General features: G+C 39.0%; 2 protein-coding genes and 2 long non-coding RNA genes across 11 annotated transcripts; 2 read left to right on the forward strand and 2 right to left on the reverse strand.

Annotated features, from left to right (window-relative positions):
- Positions 1 to 520: 520 nt before the first annotated feature.
- Pka-R1 (protein kinase, cAMP-dependent, regulatory subunit type 1) lies at positions 521 to 24,408 on the forward strand. 7 transcript variants are annotated; one of them, XR_010733611.1, is made up of 6 exons: positions 521 to 811; positions 21,053 to 21,208; positions 22,417 to 22,617; positions 22,684 to 23,195; positions 23,260 to 23,362; positions 23,593 to 24,408. XR_010733611.1 is itself a non-coding variant. In XM_066298997.1 (6 exons), the coding sequence occupies exons 2-6, from the start codon at positions 3,336 to 3,338 to the stop codon at positions 23,675 to 23,677; spliced, it is 969 nt and encodes a 322-aa protein (XP_066155094.1). In that variant the 5' UTR covers positions 681 to 811; positions 3,164 to 3,335; the 3' UTR covers positions 23,678 to 24,408. The 7 variants fall into 7 exon arrangements, 5 of the variants coding, with proteins under 5 accessions (XP_066155091.1, XP_066155094.1, XP_066155095.1 ...); XR_010733612.1 differs by lacking the exon at positions 23,593 to 24,408 and adding an exon at positions 23,414 to 23,568; XM_066298997.1 differs by lacking the exon at positions 23,260 to 23,362 and adding an exon at positions 3,164 to 3,350 and having other exon boundaries at positions 681 to 811.
- LOC136348284 (uncharacterized) lies at positions 571 to 1,178 on the reverse strand. Its single transcript, XR_010733614.1, has 2 exons — positions 1,116 to 1,178; positions 571 to 926 (listed from the first exon to the last, which is right to left on the reverse strand). It is a non-coding gene; the product is annotated as an uncharacterized lncRNA (long non-coding RNA).
- On the reverse strand, positions 4,822 to 12,218 carry LOC136348280 (uncharacterized). Of its 2 annotated transcripts, none has more exons than XM_066299000.1 (6): positions 12,004 to 12,218; positions 8,271 to 8,495; positions 7,413 to 7,539; positions 7,209 to 7,361; positions 6,928 to 7,153; positions 4,822 to 6,671 (listed from the first exon to the last, which is right to left on the reverse strand). In XM_066299000.1, the coding sequence occupies exons 1-6, from the start codon at positions 12,164 to 12,166 to the stop codon at positions 6,510 to 6,512; spliced, it is 1,056 nt and encodes a 351-aa protein (XP_066155097.1). In that variant the 5' UTR covers positions 12,167 to 12,218; the 3' UTR covers positions 4,822 to 6,509. The 2 variants fall into 2 exon arrangements, with proteins under 2 accessions (XP_066155097.1, XP_066155096.1); XM_066298999.1 differs by lacking the exon at positions 12,004 to 12,218 and adding an exon at positions 11,436 to 11,554.
- LOC136348283 (uncharacterized) lies at positions 10,047 to 10,383 on the forward strand. Its single transcript, XR_010733613.1, has 3 exons — positions 10,047 to 10,151; positions 10,209 to 10,257; positions 10,310 to 10,383. It is a non-coding gene; the product is annotated as an uncharacterized lncRNA (long non-coding RNA).
- Positions 24,409 to 24,782: the final 374 nt, after the last annotated feature.

A 24,782-nucleotide genomic window follows, 5' to 3' on the forward strand; every position in this document is an offset into this window, starting at 1 on the left:
GTATTCTTTACCTAATACGTTATTCGAATTAATTCTTAATTTTCGTGAAAACTGGTATGATTAAATTATATATTTTTTAAATCAAAATAAAGGGTTTCAGATTTTTTAAAGTTTTTAAACAATAAAGTTAAGCGGGGTGTATATTTTTTAGTAAAGATCCTGTAGATACCATCAGTGATTACAAATAACATAACGCGCCCATCGTTTTAAATAGCAGACACAAAAGTTTCAAAAGCAGAAAAATGGCTGCTTGTATATGTCCATCTTTGTCTAGTGCATCGCCTGTTACTATACTGAGGCAAGGATGTAAATAATCAACGGGCCATTTTTTTACTTTTCTGTTATTAAACCCTAAAATGCTATAAAATTAATGAAGAGTTATTATATTTTGCAATGAATTCTAGGCAAATTTTATAATATAATAAATTAATAAGTTGAATACAATAATTACTATTATTTTGAACTTGAATCGAGACGCGGTGTCGCGGGACCCTTCTTTACCGACAATGTCACTGTCTCCGTCTGTCACCGTCAAACTTCCAAAGAAAGACGAAATATTGTTTTCTTTTTGCATCTTTCCTGGACCAAAAATCCGTCTAAATTCCCAAATTCTCGATCTTTTTCTTCTTTTCTATCCGCGAAAATCATGGCCACGAACATGGAGGAGGAGCAGGCGCTTCGCGAGTGTGAAAGTTACGTCCAGCAGCACAACGTTCAGCAAATCCTAAAGGATTGTATTGTTCAACTTTGCGTGAATCGGCCAGCTAATCCCATATCGTTCTTACGGGAACACTTCCAGAAGCTGGAAAGGGTAAGTCGAAATCTTCTTACGTAGTCCTCGACAGGACTTGGTAACTGTCTATAAAATTCTTAATCAAAGTTAACCAAGGTACTTCTAGCTCTCTAGTCTCTAACTTAGTCTCTAGCTGTATCAGAAAGTATTTACCTTAAGAACATCACCATGGATCAGAGCTAGCCAATTACATGAAGCACAGATATAAATTTAATTTTGAACTTATTTTATTCTGTGTAAATTAATTATTCACTTAAACACAGAATAGTTCATTCTATAGGTGGATAACTTGGTAAACATTGATGATTAGGAGAATACTTACAGGACATGCAATAAAATTGATTTATAAGTGTAAGCATATTTTTGTCACTGTTGTGCTCAAAATTGGTAGATCACTGATGATTTATTGTATACCAAAGGCATGGGAGCCCTTCAAAAATACCTCTGAAATAAGTATCTTAAAATAATTAGAAATACCTGGAGTGGGTATACTGAAATACTTCAAAGATCTGCTCCTTGGAAATACAATTTTTCTATTCTAAAATTTTGAAGCAGTTTATCGTCAAATTAAGGGTAAAATTTAGTCTATAAACTTCAATGAAATTCCTGTTTCTAAAATGAAATTATAACTATGTTGTATTAGTATCTACCAAGCCATTCTCCTACTAAATTTACTTTTTTATAACAAAATTCTTTTTCTGGGCTTACCACTTAGATTCTATTAAAATTTTACCTAAACACTAAAAAAAATCTTTATAAGACACTGTGACATACACAGGTGCGCTATTTAACCCTCAATTTGCCTTTATATGTTCTTGTCTTGAGTGTAAAGTCCGCATAACATTTGTTGCTTTCAAGTCACGCGAGTGCGGAATCGCATTTCAGGAATCTAAATCCTCTGATGCGGACAGTGAAATGTGATGGCCAATAGGCTTTCCTACATTTTGGAAAATTTAGAAATACTAAAATTGCTCAGCCATCCAATTATTGCCAATGTTAGAACGTAATTTGTATATTATTATGAAAATGAAAAAGTACGTCACTTTAAATATTACTAAATAGTATTGTGTATTGCCACATGTTTCTACATACCTATATATTTTACATTTTTAAGATATTACTATATACACCTATTATTTCAGATTATTTGCCTTATTCATTCACATGTCAGTAATATTGGAGAATTTATTAATACATCCACTGTGTCATTTAGCGTACGTTGGTAAGAATGTCAGCGCTCAATGTGCCTAATATCTATAGAATTGCCTTGTAGAATGCTGAATTTTTCAGTAAAATATTCAACAGCTTAGAAAATTCGCGTGGTAGTAATCTAATCGATAATCTAAATATTCTAATTTCGGCTGAGGTCAGGGAATGGTGCATTTTTGTGATATTTTTAGATATAGTCCAGGAAATGAAACATTGACCATCGCGTTACATTGAGTATGTTTGATTGAATAGGTTAACAGAGGTGAAAACCTCTGGCGCGATGGTCAAGGCTATGGTCGTTGGCCATCGGTTGTAAACAATCGAATTTGAAACACTCTCTTCAGGGTTGGTTAGGGGGGTCAAAACCATAGTTGTTATTTTTAAAACCATTTGTTCATAAACTGTCGTTTTAAACGATGTCTAAGATTTTAAACTATGTATTAAATTTTATTTAAAACCATATAATGTTTCAAATAAATCCCCACCCTATTCGAAAAGCAAAAGGAAAAGTATGCGTTAAGCCCGAATGCTCTAAGCACACGACAAGGACATATTCCCCTTTAATTTACTGATATACGTGAGGTAAAACGACAACGTATTAGTGCCGTGGTAGGTTTTTCCTAACACGGGGCATACCTGTGTAGCAAGAAAATATTGCGTTTTTAATGACACACCCCGTAAGTATATTGTCGAATTTCTATATTTTTAGTCACTCTTGGTGATCTGTCAAATTTTTGCCAGATGTGAAATTAGATATTTGGATTTGTTTCCACAAGTTAAGATAGGGAAACAAAAACTTTGCTAAAATGGAAAGAAGCGGGACTCACCCTAAAGTAAACTGCATAATTACCGGCTGTTTCCACGGTATTTTTGCTATTAACTGTCGAGGCACATCTCCTTCTGCAAAATTTTCCGTCAGTGGCAGATCGTTAATAATTTGGCTCTTAAGACTCAATTAGTAATAAAACTTTAATATCTTCCTCCCCTCTTTACTACCCACTTGTAGCCGTCCCCTCGTAGTGTCTTGACGTCACTGATTGCCTAAAATTCATCCCGGGTTTCCATGGGGACGCCATTATTCCTTCAGCGTTGCCAGGTTTTAGTTCTCCGCCCAATTTAGAATGTTTTCTGCCTATTTTTTTACGGATTCGTCTCGTCCAGGAGGAAGGATCTTCGGCAACAGCGCCCTTTCACCCCGACCACAGTTCAGGAGAAACCCGGTCAAGAGCGAGGTCCGCATCGCGTTACAATAGGGAATCCCGGTCTCGAAAGCTTCTTATTAATTGTGTTTGATGGAGTTTTAATGACTTTTGAGTTCGAGTGAAGGTGGACAATGTCGCTGGACTTGGTAAGTGTGGGAAGCCCTCCTGGAAGTAGCCTCAGAAGTATAATTTTCTTGATGTTTTTAGCAAAAAAAATCAGCTATTTTCCAACAAAAGACATCAAGCGTCTGCATCTGTTAAATTCAGGTAGAGATTTTGTGGAATTCTGAAAAAAACTTTTAAAATACAATAACAATTGTGATCACATTTCATTCAAAAGGTAGTAGCACATATAAATATATAGTGTATACTAAATTACCAGAAATACATGATTCAGAAATGGTTCCCAAAAATTAATTTAAATAACGACACATAGCTCAGTTGTTGAGTTTTCATTTACCGTTAATTAATTTTCGCTTGCGGCACCAAATTTCATTTTACGTTTATAGTTTGAATCTAGAAAATGGAGTATTACGTCATTTGGTCGCAAAAATACGGTGCCGATGTACAACCGTTGTAGGTACTGGCACCCCGTGAATGTTCAAAGTTATCAATATGACCATCAAACCGCAATCAAATATTTTAATTTTCGAAAATCTTAGTGTAAAAAGCTTTTTCCTGTTAATTTATATATGCTTATACAGCAATTCCTCCATTCATGATAATCTACCCAATGTATGGCCTGCCAGGCGATATTTCAAAAACAAATGGCTTACGCGAAATGGAACACGGGATTATGGAGGGGACCGGGATATCCAAACCCGGGATCTCGGAATCCCGGCCACATTTTTTTAATATGGGGATCCTGAAAATGTGTGGAATAACCAACAAGTGCGGAATTAGAAACGGTATTTTAGATCGACAGGCTCTCTGACGCGCAAATCCGCTCTCAGCTGTGTAATTCCGCCTTGGATAAATGCAATGTTATTGGGGTAGCATTGCAAATTCTTATCCATTTAATAGAAAGTTCAGCGTTAGTCATACCAAATTCATATAATCTTATGTAGCGAAATATCAATAGTATCCTTTCAGAATATATTTTAACACGTTTATTTCAATTCCCCAATCAGAAATTTTTCCCGTTCGTAATTTCTGAAATAGGACGTTGGGGGACACTGCACTTTACTATGTTCTTCCATGATGGTCTCCGTTGTTATTAATAGACCTTTGAAGCAAATCGGATACTTCCGATTATTTATCCGACGTCAAATCCTTGTATAAATTTTCTTATTATTTTAATTAGCCATTATAAGATTCGTTAGTGAGTCACTGATCTACGACAAACTAAAACCGGTGTATCACATCGAGTCACACTTACCGATGTTTCCCATTCAAAAAGACGGCTCTTTTGATAAAATCCCTCCCGTTGTTCCTGTTGGGTCGGCTACAAATCGATTCAATGGAGACAACTAAAGATACAGTCGGCCGACAAATATTTCAACCAATTGTATCCAGGTCGGTACGTGGCTATGGACACAGCGAAGCAGCAACATTTCACTATAAATTAAGAGATATGCGAATGCAGGTGTTCAAGGGAAAAGAAATAAAATGAAAATGTCTGTTAAAAACAAGTTTTTTTTATTGGAAAACAAACATTAAGTGTTCCACAAAATACATCTCCATCTGTTAAAAACTTCAGCAATGAGTTTATAAACTATATGTCAAAAGTATACAAACAACAAAAGAAACATTTAAAACTACTTAACGCTAATTTCCGGGAAATAACCTTTCCGGCCCTCCATGGGCTTGAAAAGGGTGCCCTTACATAAGTAACAAATATTGGCCCAAAAGGGACCGATTTCCACTAGAGAATATAATATAACATCAAAATATACCTTAATTGATACGCAGAGTACGATCAAGTTCGTTTTATTTTTTGCCAAATCCATCACAAAGTTCCCTGTTACACGGATGATCTTTACGATAGTTTCTCTGATATAATATATTATGCAAATTCTGAATATGAATAGTATCACAATCACAGTTACAAATTACACATTTAAGGCCTTAAAACTTCCTAAGGCGCATTTGTACTATAAGATTGATGTAAAAACGGGTAAAAAGAATCAACGTTAGAAGTCACATGCAGGCACTTTAGGGATCTTTTTCGGTTTTCGTTAAGGCCCTAGAAGGTTGTTAAGGCCAGTTTATAAGTACACTTTTTAAGGCGTTTTAATAAATATGTATATACACGCACACGTTTTATAAGGATCTGTTAGAAAATGTTATATGTAATAGTATATTTACAATAACGAGTTTTTAAAAATTGTCTCAAACTATGAAAAATTCAACAAAAGAATAGTACAATATTACAAGTATTTGTTTTTTTTTATCACATTTTCTTGGTAATAATAACTGTCACTGATCACGTTTCTAGAAGTTGCACAGTGGCGACGTTCTTTGGTCATTTAGGCTTACATCACATGCATCCTACGACACTATGACGCAGTATGGTTGGCTGCATGGTATGATATCGAATTCGGTAGGTTTAAAGTTTTTATTGATCCATTCCTCCACTTAAAGCATTTAAAAAGATCCTATAAACTTAGTGCGGCAAATTGATCAGCAGTATGAAATTCGATTCAATTTTTCATTACACATCCACCTGGAATGTACAAAATATGCCACAAATAGTTAACGTAGTTTTAACGGTTTTGAAGGAATTCTCCTAGCATAAACAAGCTTTTGGCGGCCCTTTGTAAACGATCGTTACACGAACAGGGGAGATTTGTGATCAAATTTAAAAGGAACTTTTTTTTTTAATTTCAAGTCTAGGAATGAACCCTTAAAAACTTTAAATTATGACTCACATTTTAGAGATTTTTGGCCACCTTGCGCCAAATAACTTGTACCCATATAATTCTCTAATGGATGTCGAAAACGAACTGTTTCGTGTGCATCGGCGCATGCATGAGAAGTCTGCCTTTACTCTAGAGTCGAAACGCTACAATATGACAGCCCCAAAGCTATTATTTACAAAACTCGGTTATATACAAAAATAGTTGTGTTTCCGTTAAGTAGTAGGTAGTGCAATTCACTAGCTCACAGGTAACTTGCTTCTGTATGTATCAAACAAACATTAAAATAGAAATAGACACGGATATTCATCTAAGTGCACTTTGAATATTAAGTAGTTCCCCGACTAACCTAACTACCCCATACCGCCGTCTACAACGTCTTAAGTTAAGCATTAACGCAATCAAGTCCTGAGACGTTTCGGACCGTACGACTACAACCTTGTATCATCACGAAAGAGCGCCGATGTATTCGGGCTTCCACAATTGGTTGTTGAAGAAGTTGTTTACTATCGCTATGTCTCTGTCATGATCCGGGCCCATCACTGGGGCAATGGTCACTCCGTCCGGAATCACTAGGCCGATGGGTAAAAGGGGATTGTCTAGACGCCACTAAAAGAGATAAGGGTTTAAACATGTACTGTAGCATAAAAAGTCATCTTTAGAGGTTCAAAAGAACTCTAAAAGTTTAATTTTCTCTTCAAGAATGTAGTTTAGGATTGTTTCCCCTACTCAAAAGTAAAAAATGGTAACTGAGTGTGGAAAAGCAACGCGTAATTTCATTAGCTAAAAGGCTGCAATTTTCATTTCTGGAAAAACAGAAATGTGACCGACAATCGATTTAACTGTCATTCAATTGTCTACTCACCACATCAACAGTGTTCCTTTGTTTTTTGACCTTCTTTGGTGGAGGCGGACGGGGATGTTGTTCCTCTTCATCGGATGCGCTGGTAGAGGAGTCTCTTTCCAAGGTAATATTGAGCTCCCGCAGCTCCTCCAATGACTTCTTCCCTAAAATGCTGGCCAATTTCTTTGCAGAGTTCAATTCGGAGTCTGTACCTCCTTCGGAATTTGCTTTTGAAGTATGAGAACCACTGTTCGAAGAAATTTCCACATTAATCATTAATAAAGGCAATTGTTTAACTTTACCTTGGAAGTGTGAGGCTCAAATTAGGAGGCAGGTTAAACTTTGATTTCAGTGAGGTCAGAGTGATCGTGTTGTTGTTAAGCATGAGGCTGTTGTTGTTATTGTTGGGCTCGGACTGCGTTTTTCGGTCAGCACCTTCCCGGTCCTTCTTACTCCTGAAATATTTGTTTTAGTTAGCTGCGAGAAGTGATACAGAACGCACTGACCTGTTGTGGCTTCTGTAGCTATTCAGCCCCAAGCTGGCTATGAGTTTCTCACGTTGCAGGCGCACCCTTTTAGTGGTTATCACAAAGGCACTGACAAAGGCTTTTTGACACACTTCAACCGCTCGGTCTGTGAAGAAAGAAAAATGAAAAATTTTATCAATTAACCCAAATATTTTCTATAATTTCATACAAAATAACGTTTCTAAGGTTAGTGGTCGTTATCCCTTTTATTGTTTGAGTAACTTTTTTATTTGTGAAGATACAATACCGAATGTGTATCTTCACAAATAAAAAAGTTAGGTGCCTATTAATGCAACAAAATAAACAATGGCCAGCCTATATAGCGACTGCTCGGTTCAGACATCTATGAAAACCAACAGTGGTTATGTAACAAAAACAAGAACCTTTAATGTCCATAAAATATGACGCAAAATGTTGAATAAATAAATTATTTATTCTTGTTTACTAATGTTGAAAATAAACAAATCTATGATTTGATTTTTCAAAGTCACAAGTCACAGACTAAGCTATCATTTTAATAGAATAAGATAGACAATAGAAGTACGTCGCATTTGTCGTTAAGTGTTAAGTCAAGGTGTCCAACTAAGACACAAAAAAAAAATTATAACCCATTGGACGCCCTTTGTCAAATACTTCTTTGAAAAATGGTGGATCTCGGTTAGTGTGAAAATGACAACTTTAATGGCGTGAGAAGTCTTTGACAGTGGTGACGTTTTCGAAACCAATGGGAAAACTCGCTACTCTCAGTTAAAATGATAAACGCGCTGTCATTTTTACGCTCAAATGAGGATCCACCACAAATGACGCAATTGTTAAAACACTAAATAACTGATTTACCCTCGTCTAAAATAGGCACTAAATATTTGCACGTGATCCTCCTAGGAGGACGTCCGCTGCCCGTGCTCTCGGGAATGTTGAGTCTGGCTCTCAAGTCCATGTTGGTCCTTAAAAACTGGTTCTGCATGTCGGCCTCGCCTAGGCCATAGAACTGCTGGAAGAGCTTCTGTCTGGCCTCCATCGGTACTAGTTCATCGCATTTATGTGGGCATTGGCATAGTTCACCTATAAGATATTAAACAAAAGGTTGATGTCAGAATAACTCCACCTTTTTTTTTTTGTTTTGACCGCTAGGTGTCGCACTCACTACTTTTGAATATTTGCTCGCCTGAAGTTTTAGGTATGGTGTGGTACTTTGGGAAACGCCAAATGAAATCCTCAGTCGTTGAATGTTATTTTTAACACGTTTCGGTGCTGATTAGCATCTTACTTACTTCATCCAAAACACGATTGAGGTTCAGAGGAAACGTTGTTTTTGAACATATTTTTCCCTTTTTTCTTTCCGTCATGGTGTTTTTTAATTACGTAATTTATTTAGTTCTAACGCTTCGTTCGTATATTTTTGTTTGTATCTACTATATATTGATGTGAACAGAATGTGGGGTGTTTTGAATTGGAGCTATTGAGGATTCAAAGGTGGCTGCTTTTGTGATTTAGAGCACATGCTTATCATATTTTCAAAAATCTACAGAAGTTCACGAGAAAGTTATGGTAGATAATTATCCAGAGTCGGGGATCGTGACATCCCATGTGAGATTTCACGACTGCGGTCTACCACATCTTTCTGGTGGTGATCTGCAGACTGTTGGTGGTATGATAAGCGAGTACTTCAATGCGCATAAACCGCCCTTCAATCTACAATAGTTTCAATTCAGGAAAACTTCTGATGTTTTCCCGTTAATGATAGGTAGTGTTCAAAAATAAATACCAATACTTAGAAATAATGGTGATACAAATAGAAATACTCTTAATACATAGTATTAGCTCAGAAATGTAAATTAATATGTGGAAATGTGTAGCAATATACTAGCAATATTTGAAAATACAGGGTAATATACAGTCATAACTGGGTAATATGACCGGCAATACCATTTAGTAATATTTGTGAATGTGGTAGAATAAAGCATTTTCTTATTTTTAAGTAATAGGGACAATTAAAAATTTACAACAATCTAAAAAATCTAATCAGCAGCACATTGCAGCCCTCGTCACAGGTTTTCGTCTTTGTTAACTTATTCAATCAAATGAACGACATGTAAGAAGTGTGTCATGTGATGGTTAATCCGAAATGGGTAAAACTTAAATTGAAATTTAATAGCGAGTTCGTGGGCACAAGCGCATAAAGTGCGACGAAATGGAAGCTGAAAGGTGTCTGCGTTGTTTTCTACACGTTATAAAATCGTCTTAAGATTCTAATATAGTCAGTAATTTCTCCACACTTAGAGCGCATTTTTTTTATGTCGAATTCGTCATAAGTTTCGGATATGGCGTTTTATCAGGAAACTGTCTAGATCTGACCCCCCCTGTAGAATTAACCCCTTGAACTACGTATTCGAAAGTGGCTCTCCCTGTTAGATAGATCATGCTCCTATTATCTGGCTTGGGCTATAGAGTGTTGCAATTTTGATTGAATTAGAAAAATGGTTATTGGGATTTGAGGTGAAGTTCTGAACGCCACTGTTCCATTACGTGCCTATCGGAAAGGTCACATGATGCTTCTTAATTAGGCGCTTTAAGCCCATGATTTTCTAGTGGCCTTCTGTTTACTAGAAACCGCCGAACAACAAAAACTAGTCGATCTTCGTGTTTGTTATGCATTGCTGGTGATGTCACATTATAGCCAGAAGGCCTGTAGTTGGCTAGGAACGAGCGACGGCGAGCGTAAGAATATTATCGATGGCCTTTGCACCCAATAGAAAAAGGCCTTTGTCTATTTAGATCAATGCCAAATGGTACTTCTACGTAAGGCAGCCGACGCCAGGCCAAGGTGAAAGCTATCCTACCAAAACTATAAGATTTTTTTAATCAAAATTCATTAGTTTTAGCGGTGATGCGTATTTATTAGAAGATAATCGCATCAATGGATATTGGCATTTGAAGACCCAGTGCACCATAATCTTATATTACTTATACGAATAGATAAACTTTATCGTGCAAAATGTTATCTATAAATTTTTCCTTTGTGCAACTCAAGCGGACTTAGGTTTGACGGTCTCGACGGCCGTTCCGGCGCTGCGCGCATAAAATGGGCATTAAAATGTACTTTACACTGAGAACGTCGTACACCAAAGTGACTTCAAGGCCGCTTTTCGCGTTCCCATAGTACCAATAGAATAGAAATCGCAAATAAGCCGTGTGATGCCTCAGCGGCGCGAAGCGAGGCAAAAGTGGGGAAAACCCACGTCCGCTCGAGCACACGGGCCTGGCCATTTTAGAAAGGAAAAAACGACCTTAAACACTTTTTAATTATTTAAAGACCTAATGACCTCATTTTCCGCGAACAGAGGCCTTATCGATGCCCCGGGGGAGTTTTCGCGCCATTTGCCTGCGTAATGTCAATATTTGGCCTGAACGACGTGAGCATTGCATCTTTTCGGATGTTTTATAAACAAGCGAATTTGAATGAACCTTGATTTTGGCACGTGCGAAAATCAAACTGCCCTCGCAGAGAGCGTGAAAAGAGCTGAGAGTGTCAAAACATAACTGTGCCGTGTAACAGGATTTTATTGCACAGGCAACTACGTACTTCGGCCCGATAAAAACAAAAATTCCACACGAACTGTTCGGCCCTCAAACCACTGAGACTTACGTCACGAGGCGCACCGTCATTTGTTTTTACATTATCGCCTTTTCTAACGACTAGAGAGTTGTCGCCACGGGTGCTTTGACGTTACGACAACGCCGCCCAGAACTTCCTTTCAACCCCAGTATAACTGATTATGATAATGTTAATGATTGTCGGTTATAAGAGTGACACGATTTTGGGAATCGAGTGCGAAAACGGCCGAAAAAAGCAACAAGTAAAGTGCGTCGCAACACTCAACAACAGTGACGATTTCAAAATCGTCGCCTTGAGCCGTCGTGGCCGCTCTTGCGCCGTCGAGAAATCGCCTTTGGCCCCATCGCCACGAAAAAAACTCGGCAGAGAAACAATTATTGCTTTACCTATTATGTACCAGCGCTGGCAGTTGCCACGGATCTCCCCAAAGGCCTTGATTTCGGCTTTCATTTGGTGAATCCTGGTCGAACAATAAAAAAAATTGCTCAAAAGTTGAGTCCAATCAGCTGTTTGGTGCGACTTGACGACACGCGCCCTCCGCACTCGTGCGGAGAACAAAAGAAAATCCCCGCAACGATCCTCATTTGTCATTTCGTCTTAACCTTTATTCGGAGCGACTTCCGTGGAAAAACGGCATTATAGAACGCCACAGAAACCTGTTTTCCACGTGCCGTGCGAGCGCGCTACAAGGCCGTTGCGACCGTGTGACCTAGATATTAAGGTCGCCCGATTTTTCCTATAAATCCACTCTACAAGTGCACCGATTCCAAGAAGTGAGGTTAGCACGCCTTGTTTTGTTTTGGTTCGTTATGGATGATGGTTTTTTGACGAAAAAAGGGCACGGCCTACGTGGCGCAAAAACGGGCATATCGCAGTGAGTCACGATGACGACGTTCGGTTGCTAGGGCACTACACTCGGACTTTTTCGCACTGGAATTTCGGGGCGAAACTCACCTGATACCTTTTTCGCGGGGATCAGTTTCCCCGTGCGGGACACGTACGCCAATCCTGCGCTGCGCAGATGTTTCTGCAATTTCCGTTTCGATTTGGGAATGCCTTTTTGGTCCGTCGTCGTCAACGACGGGACGATCGCAGGTTGCGATGCGGCCGACGCCATGATTGAACTGTCGCACAAGTCTCACGCGCGCTACTGGCTGACTGACGAACATACGCCGAACCGCGAAAAGTGACGATTCCACTTCGGCGAACTATCGTTACGTCAAATTATGAGCGCATATTGCTTCGAGGCGGCGTTGTCACTTCTACTTTATCTTCACCAAGTCTTAGCCAGGTTATTTCGAAAACCCGTACGCCCTCTAGTGGAAAAAATTCTGAATTGAACATTGGAACAAATCGTATTTGCCACCAATCAATTAGCAGAGGTCTGACAGGAATTCGCAGCGTCCTCTTCGGTATACGCAAATACGGATATGCAGAGTATAAATACATAAATATAAATTAAAAAAGAAAACCAACTTGAGTTTAAAGGCGATAGCTGTCACTGTCAATTTTTACTTCTATTAGTATTTGCAATAGAGTTGTATAATAGAAGGCATAAAAGAAATCCAACACACAAAAACAGTAATAAATTGCAATGGTTTTTAATTACTTTTCACTTCAACAGGTCTTCAACTGATAACTGCTAGTAATATCAGTTGTCAAATGTCAGTCCTTAATGTTTTAAAATCATTGGACTTGATAGATTCAATCGTATTGAAGAAGCCAATTCCGTTATTTTTTAAGAACAATTACTCAATCTTACTGTTTGATCGACGTTGTTTGTGTCGCGATTTTGTAACAGTACACCCGATCCGACTAAACAAGCGGATCGAAATCACTGAAGATAAATGTTCTGATTAAAAATTTCGCTGGAAGTTAGCATCGCTTGCAACGCATCTATCTACTATATTATGTCATTTCAACTTGTTTTTGCCATTATCTTGTAGAGAATAGTTATTTCCCCTAAATAAATGAAAGGCCGTGACAGTTTCCAACTTTGACAACAAAATGAAAGTAGAAGTTCGACTATCAAATGTTATTAGGAATGTGACACATGTTTAACTTCAAACATTGTCACTTGGAAAAACGCCTGGTTCTGTCTTTGGTGACTTGACTGCCCCTACTCTTATCTTACACTCAAGGTGGATGTAGCCGAAGCAGCAATTATATTTACTTTAGGGTGTTACCGGATGATGAGGGTGAACCAACACTCCTGAATCCACCAACTATTGGATTCGTACATCGGCATCATACTAATTCTAAGTAAACCTCTTTGACTTAATTTACATTTGGCATCGTCGCCTTTTCAATAGTTTCCTGCGTCGCCACCAGGAAACGCGGGGGCATGGCAACAGCGAATGGAAGCTGTATGGTTAGATGGCGCCACACTTACGGGTTAAAATACAAAATTAGCAATTGCATTATTATGTAATAGCAATTCTAGCTGATGGATGTTATTTTCTTTGTGTGTCTAAAAAATTTAATGAACACGGAATGTTGTTTTTAATGTATTTTATGGGTTATTTCTATTGTTTCTCTCTATCGGAAATACGCCATTTGGGCAGAAAATAAATAAATAAACGTATACAAACATTGTATTAATGCATATCCTGTGCTAGTTTATTAAAAATTGACCGGTGTTATAGCGCTCAATTATTTTACACTTGTGTTATCAGTAACAATCGAACTTGACATGTGACTAAGGTTAGAGATCTGTCAAATGCCAAGTTTCAGTGCGCATATGCCGGATCATTGTGTTGAGAATTAAGATACGTGGCCTATGCATCAGTTTTTCGATTTAAAACCATTGACGAGTTAAAAATCTTTAAAGAATAAAAATTATAATGTAATGTTTAGTAGTCATTGTCTTACAAACAATCGGGGATAGGTATGGGACTAATTTTTGAATAAAACACGGCACGTAACATCGGGAAAACTGTTCATTTTTATAAGCTGAAAATCCCACTTTACACATGCATGGCACGATTTTCTACATTCCATAATTAATCAGTAAATCATATTCAACCAACTTCGTGTCACGCTTGAAGGAGAACTGGAAGCGTGTGTTAAATTCACTTGAACTCAATCGGGCACTGATTTTGGTTCATCGATTTGATACAAACTTTTATAGATCAATTTGCATAAGTCATGAGAATATCATTAGGTTGATTCAAGTGCAATTTTCCGAATTTGTAGATGAGCCGTAGAATGTCGACCTTACGCCGGATGCCCACGGCATCATCCCGAGATATAGGAGCAAACAAAAGTTAGTCGCAATGGAAAATCAATTGTGAAATTTTGAACTAACCGAACCAAACGCTGGTGGAAGCCAAATTTAGTCCAGTTTCTCACGACCTAGTTCAAAGATGTACTATAACATAAATGTTATTTGCAATGTTGTGACATTTTACTGAATATCGACCGATCTGGAAGTTCAAACGGCAGGCTTAGAGGGGAGTAAAAGCGCGTTTTTAAATACTCCTAGACTCAATTGGCCATTGACCTTAGTTCGTGGATCGATAAATAAGTTTTATTACTCCTCCCTACAAAGGTTGATGTTACCATTAAGATGAGCAGGCAAAATTTGACGACAGGAACTTTCTGAATTAGACCTGTGGCTACTCAATAGAAACCGGAAATGTAACGGGGTCTGCTGGAAATCTTCAAGTTACAGACTAAACAAGTGTCTACATACACAGGTGGCCATTAAACAGATAAATTGCTCGGTTTATGTGAGTGCACACCGTCGACGCCGCCTTACTCCTCATGTAAGAAGTTCCAGTAAACTGATTTTACACCATTTTTCCTGCGACATCACCCCAAGATATTCAAGAAAATAGAAGTGCGTTTCGAAGAACTGACGAAGTTTCGCACTGGTCGAGCCAAAGGCAGGAAGTCGACTATATGGCAACTTTCTACGGCATCGTCTTGAAAGCTAATTCAGATTAAATGTCATTCTGATGGGCAGGCGAAGTTTAACGAGGGAGATTATCTTCAAGTGAATTCGCGCCAACCGAACCACGTACCCTGGGAAACCGACTTTACCCCGAGTTCCCCCTCCTGTGTTCCAAGGTATCGTAGGAAACAAAAGTTAGCCGTGTAGAATTGCAGGTTGTAACTTCTTAGAGGCGAACCGAATATCAAAGTTTCGAAGTGATTTTCCGGGGGCCTGAATCATCCATTCTCAATAGCCCCAAAATGGCAAGTTATTAATATTCGATTTATAATGCACACAGCTCAATATTCGGTCCCAACTGTTACGAAGAACACCCAAAAACAACGAAAACAATCGACTCCCCAACTTTCTCCTGCTTGAGCTCGCCTTGGCGCGGCACATGGCAGTCTCGCCGTTACCGCTCACCGCAGCAGGTCAAACCGACGTCATCGACGTCCTTCCCGACCACGTCGACCAGTGTCCACAATTTCTTTTTATTTATAAAACCGAACAACTGCCGATCTCTCGACCGAAATAACCGTCAATCCGACTATGGACACGCGAAAAACACTTGAATCTCGCAATTTGTGAGTCAAACCCTTTGTGTGAACTTTTGTGGTCAGTACCCACCCAACGAGGGGGGTGTTGAACTTCTTGCCTGGTGTGTGACCTTTTCCGGAATGCCTCAGGTTTGTAGGCTTTTTTTTTGGCTGAAAAGCGTACGGGTAGCCATGGAGATTGGTAGTTATGAGTCAAGCCTCGTTACAGCCGTTACGGCTTCTTTATCTCGGTACCTCGTTGGAAAAAAAAAATATTTTTTTTATATTTGATCCATTTCTGTTTGGGGAATAACACAACGTTAATTTTTGTAAATTTCTTTATTTGCGAAATTTCCTTTTACAGCAGTAATTTAGTTGCAACAAGGCGAAGCCCACTGCTCGTCGCCTCTAATTGCCACAAACAATTGAATGCCTTTGAAATAATTTCCGCAGATTTAGATTACTGATTATCCGTGATCGTGGTTTGTCATCAAGTGTTACAATAGGCGAAGCCTTCATATCGTTAAAGCTGATTAACCAAATGTCGCGTATGTAAAGCCTTTGAGTTAGCAGCAATGCAACTATCTATTTAATCCGAAAAAACATCTAGTAGAATCCTAACTTGACAGGAAGTTTTGCGAGGAGCGCTGGAAAAGGTGACAACAAGTCCGTCCCTGAAGACACACGCGACGATATTATAATTTAATAAACCTGGGGCCCGATCGTGTAACGTAATGTGGCTAAATGTCAAGATGCCCTATCGATACGGGTCTGTCACACCACCGCCAGCGAACGCACGTCATTTTGACGTCATTCCCTGGATCTGTGACGTCATTCCCCGGATTTGTGATGTCATTAGGACAAATCCTACTCCAGCGTGGTTTTGTCACAGCGACTCCAGTCAGGCAAATAAAGAGGCTCAGGGGCCGCAGGAGTGTTTTTACTGGTCAAAAACCTGTTGAAATTGAAATGTCTCTGTGATAAGACACATTATCGTTAATCAACATCCAGTTGTTTAGTCTTGAGGTACAAATCCTTTGTGGATATGTGTCATCGAAGCAAATCGGAATATCTTAGATGTGTGACATATTCATTCTTGTTGTTTATGGACTTTGGAGAGGCGGAAATGTGCAATTTCCGGCTCTGGCCCTTGTTTTCGGGATCATATTCCAGCACAAAACTTTCGTCCCTAGTAATGACGCATTTCAAAAATTGGGGATATTATTAATTAGTTCCAAAAAGGTCAGGCCCCTTTCCCCCCTAGTGTCCTTTGTTCATGCAAGAAGTTTTCAGAGCTATTTTCGGGCAGATTTTTCCATTCCTGAGTCGTTGTCCCGATCTAGCTAAAGGACTGTGATTCCACTTTAACCGTTTTCAGATCAGTCTGACCATCAAATGACGACCTGAGCGCAAAATCCCGCATTCTATATGCACTTTCATCCTTCTTCCGCTCCGGAGTTCATCTTCCATCGAATCTCTTTCTTGGCGCAAATGATAAAGAAACGTTAGTCAAACGGGGAAACGAAGGACGGAGCTGAATTCCTGTCGTTCTGGAACCACCAAGAATGTTCGAGAATTTACCGATACTGCGAAGTAGTATCGGCTGCCTTTATAAACCTCTAGTTTTTGTTACTCTAATAGATTTTCCGATTTTTGTGTAATTTTCTAGAAATATAATTAATCTCTTTTAGTATTTGGTCAGATTGCTGTAGAAATGATGTTTTCAATCGATGTAATGATTTTACCGTCAAGCAATTGAAAGGAATGATAAATTGCTCTGTGCCTCGGCACAGAGATACACTTCCATTCCATTAACCGGGAACTTGTTTCCCTTTATTCATTCTTTCTCTTGAATGCAACTAGCACCTCGAACTACGTCAGCCCTGCCGTGGATAAGGTGCTACTTATGGAACGTAACAATACTTATCTTTTATTATCAATAAAACCCCGTTTCAAGTTCATGTGCGCTTACTACAGCGGCAATAGGAGGAAGGGAGATAAGTGATGTTCCAAGAATGCTCTCTTATCGGTCATAAGGAGGGTTTATACATACCGCGTGCTCAATGGGGTTCGTTCGCCTACGAGTCTCGTGCAATCACCAATCAATCACTGCGGAGCATTCACGGTCCAAGCCAATCAGATTGCAGCAATCTGCGAACAAACTCGCTGGTTTTTATTATTTATTGTTCTCAACCGTCGGTAATCGTAAAGTGTTACGTAAATGGCGTAATTAAATGTATAGTGCGAACGGTTAATTAACAGATGTTTGGTTGGTCTTTTCGAATTTCACGAAGAATGTAGTACTCGGTGGTACATTGTGGTAATATGAATTTGAGTGGTGCTTTCAACGGTCTGAGCCTTCAGCAGCAGTACGACTACTACTATCAGGTAACAGGAAATATTCACCGTGATTGAATCGACGGGCACGGAACTGGAAACCTGTTAAAAGTTTGTTTGCAAAACGCTTTAAGGCTTCGGCTTTAAACGGAAGCTGTAGAAATATATTGTTGTAGGTTAATTTAATTTTTTTGCTAATAATAATGGAAATTGAAATTTAAAAAAAAAAATGTTTTTCCCTGAATAATTTCTATTAGTTTCCTCGAAAATTGCAAATTATTAAAATTATTAATTTTGAGTGTTTGCCGCGCTCTCACGCGTGTTCAGCTCATCCAGGTTGACCGAAGTCCTGCAGGTGCGTTCAGTATTGAACGACCTTTCTGCCTCATTGTTTAAAAAATCGTCTTGATGTCCAGGCTTTTACATATCGCAATGGAAACGCAATTAAATATATCATCGAAACGTATAAATCTTCTGGTATCTTCCTATGTTTGCTCAAACATATTATTTAATAAAATATTTGTATCGTTCCAGGCTTTCCTTCCGCCCTGTATTATTGGAATTCCTATCCTACTTCTGGTTAGTTTAGGTTAGAGTAGTTAAAGTTGCACCTCAGAAAGTCACTTCAAGTTCAAATTTCAAATTGAGTTTTTTTATTAAGTTCCCAGGTTCGATTTACCTACGTCTTAGCGAATCATGTACTGGGCGCATTCAAATAGAGTTCGAGCTAGTAGCGAAACTTAAAAAAAATGTCGTACTGGTCACATTAGGTTAGCCGAGATTTTTCTTTCAGGTGAGTTATTAAATATGCGCTCAGGTGAGTTCGGGCTACTTGGAAGTCCGAAAATATATTTTACAAAGTTTTCCAGAACGGAAAGTTCTCAAACAACCCAAGAATTACTGGATAATTCGGATGGGAACTTCCCAGACGTTTCCAAAATAGAACTGCAATTTTTGATTTTTTGCAGTTGTTCCAATCTCATTACCACCCACTTTATAATCTTTAATAAATGCCTTTGTAGCTGATTCATGCGTCCTACACAATTTACTTGCCGCACAGCAGAAAAACACAATTAGTAATTAACTGCAGTTGTTTTGAACATCTTTTAAGTGAACATACATATATTGGATAATTATTAGTTCCGGGTATTTAGCTAAGTTGTCTGACAACAAAATCAATGTAGTGGAATCTTTGGAGTCCCATAACAACATTTCGTATGTTTTATATCGGTTATTTAACATTTAACAAAAAAAAAGGAGAGAGTATGGCTTAACATTCAAAATCCATTTGTGTTTTTCTTTGCAATCATGTTGCGGCTTAAATTAGACTTGATATATATCTTTCACGAAAACTCATCAATTACATTATACACAATTCAAAAAGAAACTCATGCCTTTTTGGAAAGTATATTGAATTTTTTGAATTGCAAAATTAAAATTTAAAAGAATTCGGAACGACCTCAAAACAGCTCCAATTTATGGGTTTAAAGTCGCGCATGGCGGGCCTATAAATACACATAATGTTAGACGAAATGTCACGAGATGTTGAAAGAATCGCCTAGTCGGCCGTTATGGTAAGATAGCGTACGCAACCATGAAGTGCCGATCTCGTTTATTTTCGCAATGACCAATTCTTCCACCAAACAGGTCGGCAAGCATCCGAAGTACGTTTAATTTACATTTTCCTTAATTATAGGTTACCGATATTTCTAATCCGATTGTTCTTCAAAGTTATAATGGAAAGCCGCAATGTGAAAAGAGAGTCTAATGTGCACGAAGCCGGGATATCTCCAAATGCGCACGCGCGATAATCGCGTTTGGCACGTTGTCCAAAATCCAGCCTGCAATGTTTGTTTAGTAAAATGGCATAGTTGACGGAACAGACAAATAGCGGTGCTGCTAAACAGGCAATACACCCCTAATGAACCAGAATCCATATAAACCCTTAATTATAATATTCCTGAAACTAAAAATAGTTTGTAACATTAAATATTAAAAAAATTATATTGAAATCGATCGTATCAAGTCCTGTTTATACTTTGTTCCTAATACAGTGCCGTATTACGTCGGTAAATTCTTCGAGGTTTCGGAAAAAATCCATCATCGGCAAAATTTTCTTCACGTCATATTTTTATGAATGCTTTGGATGCCACTAAAAATTGGGTGACATTGTGAGGGTTTTCTAAATAAAAAAACACACGGAAAGCATGTCTTTCTTAGTTTAAACCATCCGGTAACTACATACGTCCATTTGCAGATACCTGTAATACAGGTGCTTACAAAAGATATTGTTAAGTGTTGCGCATGCCTACACAAATTTATCCCAGGAAAGTTCTCATTTCTTTTCGGAGGTGCATGTTGTTTATGGCCGTTTTTCTTCTTATTTTATTTTACATTGTATGTGTTTGCAGCCATGCGTTAATGTAACTTTATAGAAAGCTAACGAAAAACGCTTAGATTTTTTTATATAGCTGTAGACGCGAACATAGTTCCTTAAAAGATATTAACATTAAATTGATTAGAACATCACAGCTTCGTGCGCTATCACGGGATCTGTGGCCATTGGGATGGCGATCGAGTGTTCGTTGTTTACGCGGCTTCAACACTTCTTTTTTATTTCTGGAAACTCCTAAAAATCCCTAAAAATAAATCCGCCTTGTGGGTGGTATTGGCCAAAGGCCAGATCTGTCCGGTTTCAATCGCGTATTACTTCACGTTGCGACTTTTTCCGCAAAATCGGCCTGTTCAGGGTCGACATGAAAGCTCCTCGACCTTTTCGTGAGCTTTCGCGTGTTCGGTTGCAGGTACGGAAAAAAATAGTTCATTAATTCATTAGCAAAATAACTTCTTCCCACATTGCCCACGTTCGGAGTGACGTGTGTAAACAATGCCGCACCTTTGAGCTTCGTGCCAATAATAAACACTTAACCAAATTAGCAGGAAATAATCAATGATTAACCAACTTTTAACAGTCTCTGAGTAAATTTGTTGATTTATAGGGTTTACCCAAAACAACTTTACTTCCGTCATACATATAAAAAAAACACTATTTAATTAGCATCATGCCGCAGTGTGCGACCGTATAAATAACCACCCTAATCGCCACATTGTTGCTTGGGGGCTGATAAACCGACTTGTTGCGTGTCGAAAAAATTGTTGTGCATAATAGCTGACGTCACGAATTGTGTTGCAGGAACAAGCTCTAGACGCCAAAAATCAGGCGCAATCGCCTGAAGACACAGAGGACTTGTCTCCGTTGCCCACGCATGCGCAGGGTCCCGTCAGACGAAGGGGCGGCATATCGGCCGAGCCTGTCACGGAAGAAGATGCCACCAGTTACGTTAAAAAGGTGATTTCTGAAGAAAATAGTGAACGAGCCATTATTGTCGTGTGGCTCCTTCGCCATTTTGAAAAGATAAATATTTCACCAGCCATTTTTCTTTTAATTCAATAACACGCACTAAGTCCCGATTGCGTCGCTCCAGTTTAAACTCGATCTGAAGTTAAGATTAGGATAATCAGTCATATATGTGTCAAATCTGGCACGTAAATGTCAGGCCGGGTCTAAGCCTTGTTTATGCAATCCGGCCTAATAATTACTGTTAATTTTGTTAATAGTCTTCTCGCCTCTTTGCATTCTTTCTACTCCGTCTCCTTCTTTGCGCTTTCATATTGGTTTCTTCGCTTTCCTCCTATCTGTCGCCATCTCTTCCATTCCTTTCCTTCCAAGAAAACAGTTAGAGAGTCTTCTGACACTAAGGGACCAAGTAGGGGAATAACATTGTTTCTCCAATATTAATCGACAATAATCGAGTTATCCAGCTCGTTCCTTTATTCCTCGATTATCACGGTGGTTTTTTTTATTAGCAAGGCGCCATCATGAGCTGGATAATAGAATCTATAATTGGCATCCTCATTTGCAATTCCGCTCGACTGGATTTTCTTTATGGAAGTTTTAATGGGTATTGATCGAGTGCTTGTTTACGACGCTAATGCCGCCACCGACAGTCGTTTCAGACTCTGTACTTGTCGTGGCAAGGTCCGCAAGTACCATTCCACTGAACCGTTTGGTTCCTAATCGTCTCATTATGCTAATTTATGGTCCGGTTGCGTCAGTTTCTAAATGACAATTTCGCAATCCCACGAATCCCAGATGGTTCAAAAAGGAGGTGTGTTCGAAGAAAATATGTGATAGTGTGCGACATGTCACGATACAAGTTATTCATGCTTCTGAGTTAAATGATTCAAATGTTTCATATGAAAGAAATTGGATCTCTCTTCTATCTTTCACGTCTTCATCTCTTTTCCTCCTCCGATATATAACTCTTTTTTCCTCGCTTTTCTCTTCCATCTACTCCACTAAATGGGTTTTTTCACATTGTGCTTTGCCTTCCCTATCTGTGATGGGCGTTCCGTTTTTTTTACTTACTGTGTTTCTCCAATTCTCCTCAATGCTTAGTATAACGTTCCTTCTCTTCTTCTCCTCATTTTAGTTGTTAACTGCCATTCTGGTCTTGAAAAAAAACTTCACATGAAAGACTAAATAATCACCAATAGGTTGTGCCTAAAGACTACAAGACGATGGCTGCTCTATCTAAAGCCATTGCCAAGAACGTGCTCTTCTCACATCTGGACGAGAACGAACGCTCCGACATCTTTGACGCCATGTTCCCGGTCACCTTCCTTCCGGGGGAGGTCATCATCCAACAGGGAGACGAGGGCGATAACTTCTACGTGATCGATCAGGGCGAAGTGGAGGTAAGATGAGCACGGATATAAAGGTTTTGGGAGGGCGTTTCTCACAAAATTAAAAACAATTCGCAGGTATACGTGAATAACGAACTGGTCGTCACGATCGGCGAGGGCGGGAGCTTCGGGGAATTAGCTCTGATCTACGGCACCCCCAGGGCGGCCACCGTCAAAGCCAAGACAGATGTCAAATTGTGGGGCATCGACCGAGACTCGTACCGACGTATCTTGATGGGTTCCACCATTAGGAAACGCAAAATGTATGAGGAATTTCTCGCGCGGGTTTCGATTTTGGAGAATCTGGACAAGTGGGAGCGACTGACGGTGGCCGATGCCCTGGAACCAGTCAGTTTCGAGGACAGCGAGACCATAGTGCGACAAGGCGAGCCTGGCGATGATTTCTACATTATCGTAGAGGGGTCGGCAGTGGTGAAGCAAAAACGGGCCGAGGGCGAGGAACCGCGCGAAGTGGGTCGGCTCGGCCCTAGTGACTACTTCGGGGAGATTGCGCTGTTGCTAGACAGGCCGAGGGCCGCCACAGTGGTCGCTTGCGGGCCGCTCAAATGCGTCAAATTGGACCGAGCTAGGTGGGTTCTCCTTAATAAGTTTGCTTTATTTATGGTTAATACGTCGTTTATGTTATATGTTAAGTTGAGACTTCTTGTCAGTGCGAAAAACGGCATGAGAGAAGGCAAAAAGAGAGGAGTGAGAGATATAAATGTCAAAATCTGCATAATTCCTTTCGTCCCCAAAGGTGGGTATTAAAGGGAAAATGAGAGTGTGAAGGAAGGCAGTATATTTGAAGGTGGGGCAAATTGAAATAATGATCTCCTATGAGAGTGGCGGGTGTATTCTCATAACTTTCTTGCATGAAAGAGAGTGGAAAAAACAAGAGAAGGGGATCCTTTGAGAGTGAGGAGGAAATGCCAGATAGGTTTAACTCTATTTGTGTGTAAAATGTAATTATTTCTTTTTTTGTTACAGGTTCGAACGTGTCTTGGGACCCTGCGCTGACATCCTAAAGAGAAACATCTCCCAATACAACAGTTTCGTGTCTTTATCTGTTTAACACAGAAAGTTCTACTTGGCGCGTCCCTGTATTATAAAGGACCCCCTAAATATGCTCCTGAATAGGGACAGCAATGTAAATTTGTGTGCCGCAGCTGCGCAATGAATGCTAACGTTTTATCTATAATCCTAGGGGGACACTTTACAATACAGGGCGGCCAAACAAGGACTGACATAATCGGCCAAATTGCTGTAAGTCTTCTGTTTTACAACAAGTATTGTTGTTAATCGCAATTAGAGGATTTCTATTATTTATTGATTGTTGACGGCGACGAACAAGGTCTCGACGAAGGAAACGGGCGATCTTGTTTGTAGCCAAAATGATGTACAGATTTACTGTTGTAATATTATTATAACTATATTTAAAAGAATACTAACTGTACCTACACTTGTATATAACTGATAAATGTGGTTTTAAGGCACACTACTGATAATCAAGAGTGACTTAGACCAAAGGGGCGCAGCGGGAGCGGGGATTAAATAAGTTTAATTCCCGTTTTTTTGCTTTCTTCACCGCCATACCTCCCTGGTTTAAGGGATTCTTTGTTAGCAAAACTATAACTAATGCCTTGGTTTTTTATGTTTAACAGCCGAGAATCAACTCTAGGGAATTTGTAGTTTTGTCTTATCTGTCAACAAAAATATCCTATTTAAGTTTGAGCTTAGGTGATTATTTTCGTCCAACGTTATATCAACAAAAAGCGTAATATAGTACATTTTAAAAGTGGAAAACGTTATTTTCTTTAAAAACAAAATAGGATTTAATGTAAATTTTGATCTTAAAAATAACTTTCATGTAATATCGGAAATGCAATGCTACTTAACGTTCGTGGCGTCATCAAAAATCGGCAAAAAATAATTGTAGTATAGGCAAACCAAATTCATCCTATTTAAAGACCTATAGCGATTGGTCTTCTTCTTACAGACTTGCGGAAAAACGGGCGACATTAAAAAAAAACTCGCAGTCAATGGTGAACTGTAAACGTACGGCGTTGATTAAACTTTTTGTAATTTTCTATCAAACATCTAAACTGACCACAGGTACCTGTAGATGAATATCATACGATGGAGGTGTTCAAAAAATACCCCTAATTTGTCAACGTTTG

This window comes from Euwallacea fornicatus, chromosome 32, assembly GCF_040115645.1.
Source record: "Euwallacea fornicatus isolate EFF26 chromosome 32, ASM4011564v1, whole genome shotgun sequence".
Taxonomy (NCBI): Eukaryota; Metazoa; Arthropoda; class Insecta; order Coleoptera; family Curculionidae; genus Euwallacea; species Euwallacea fornicatus.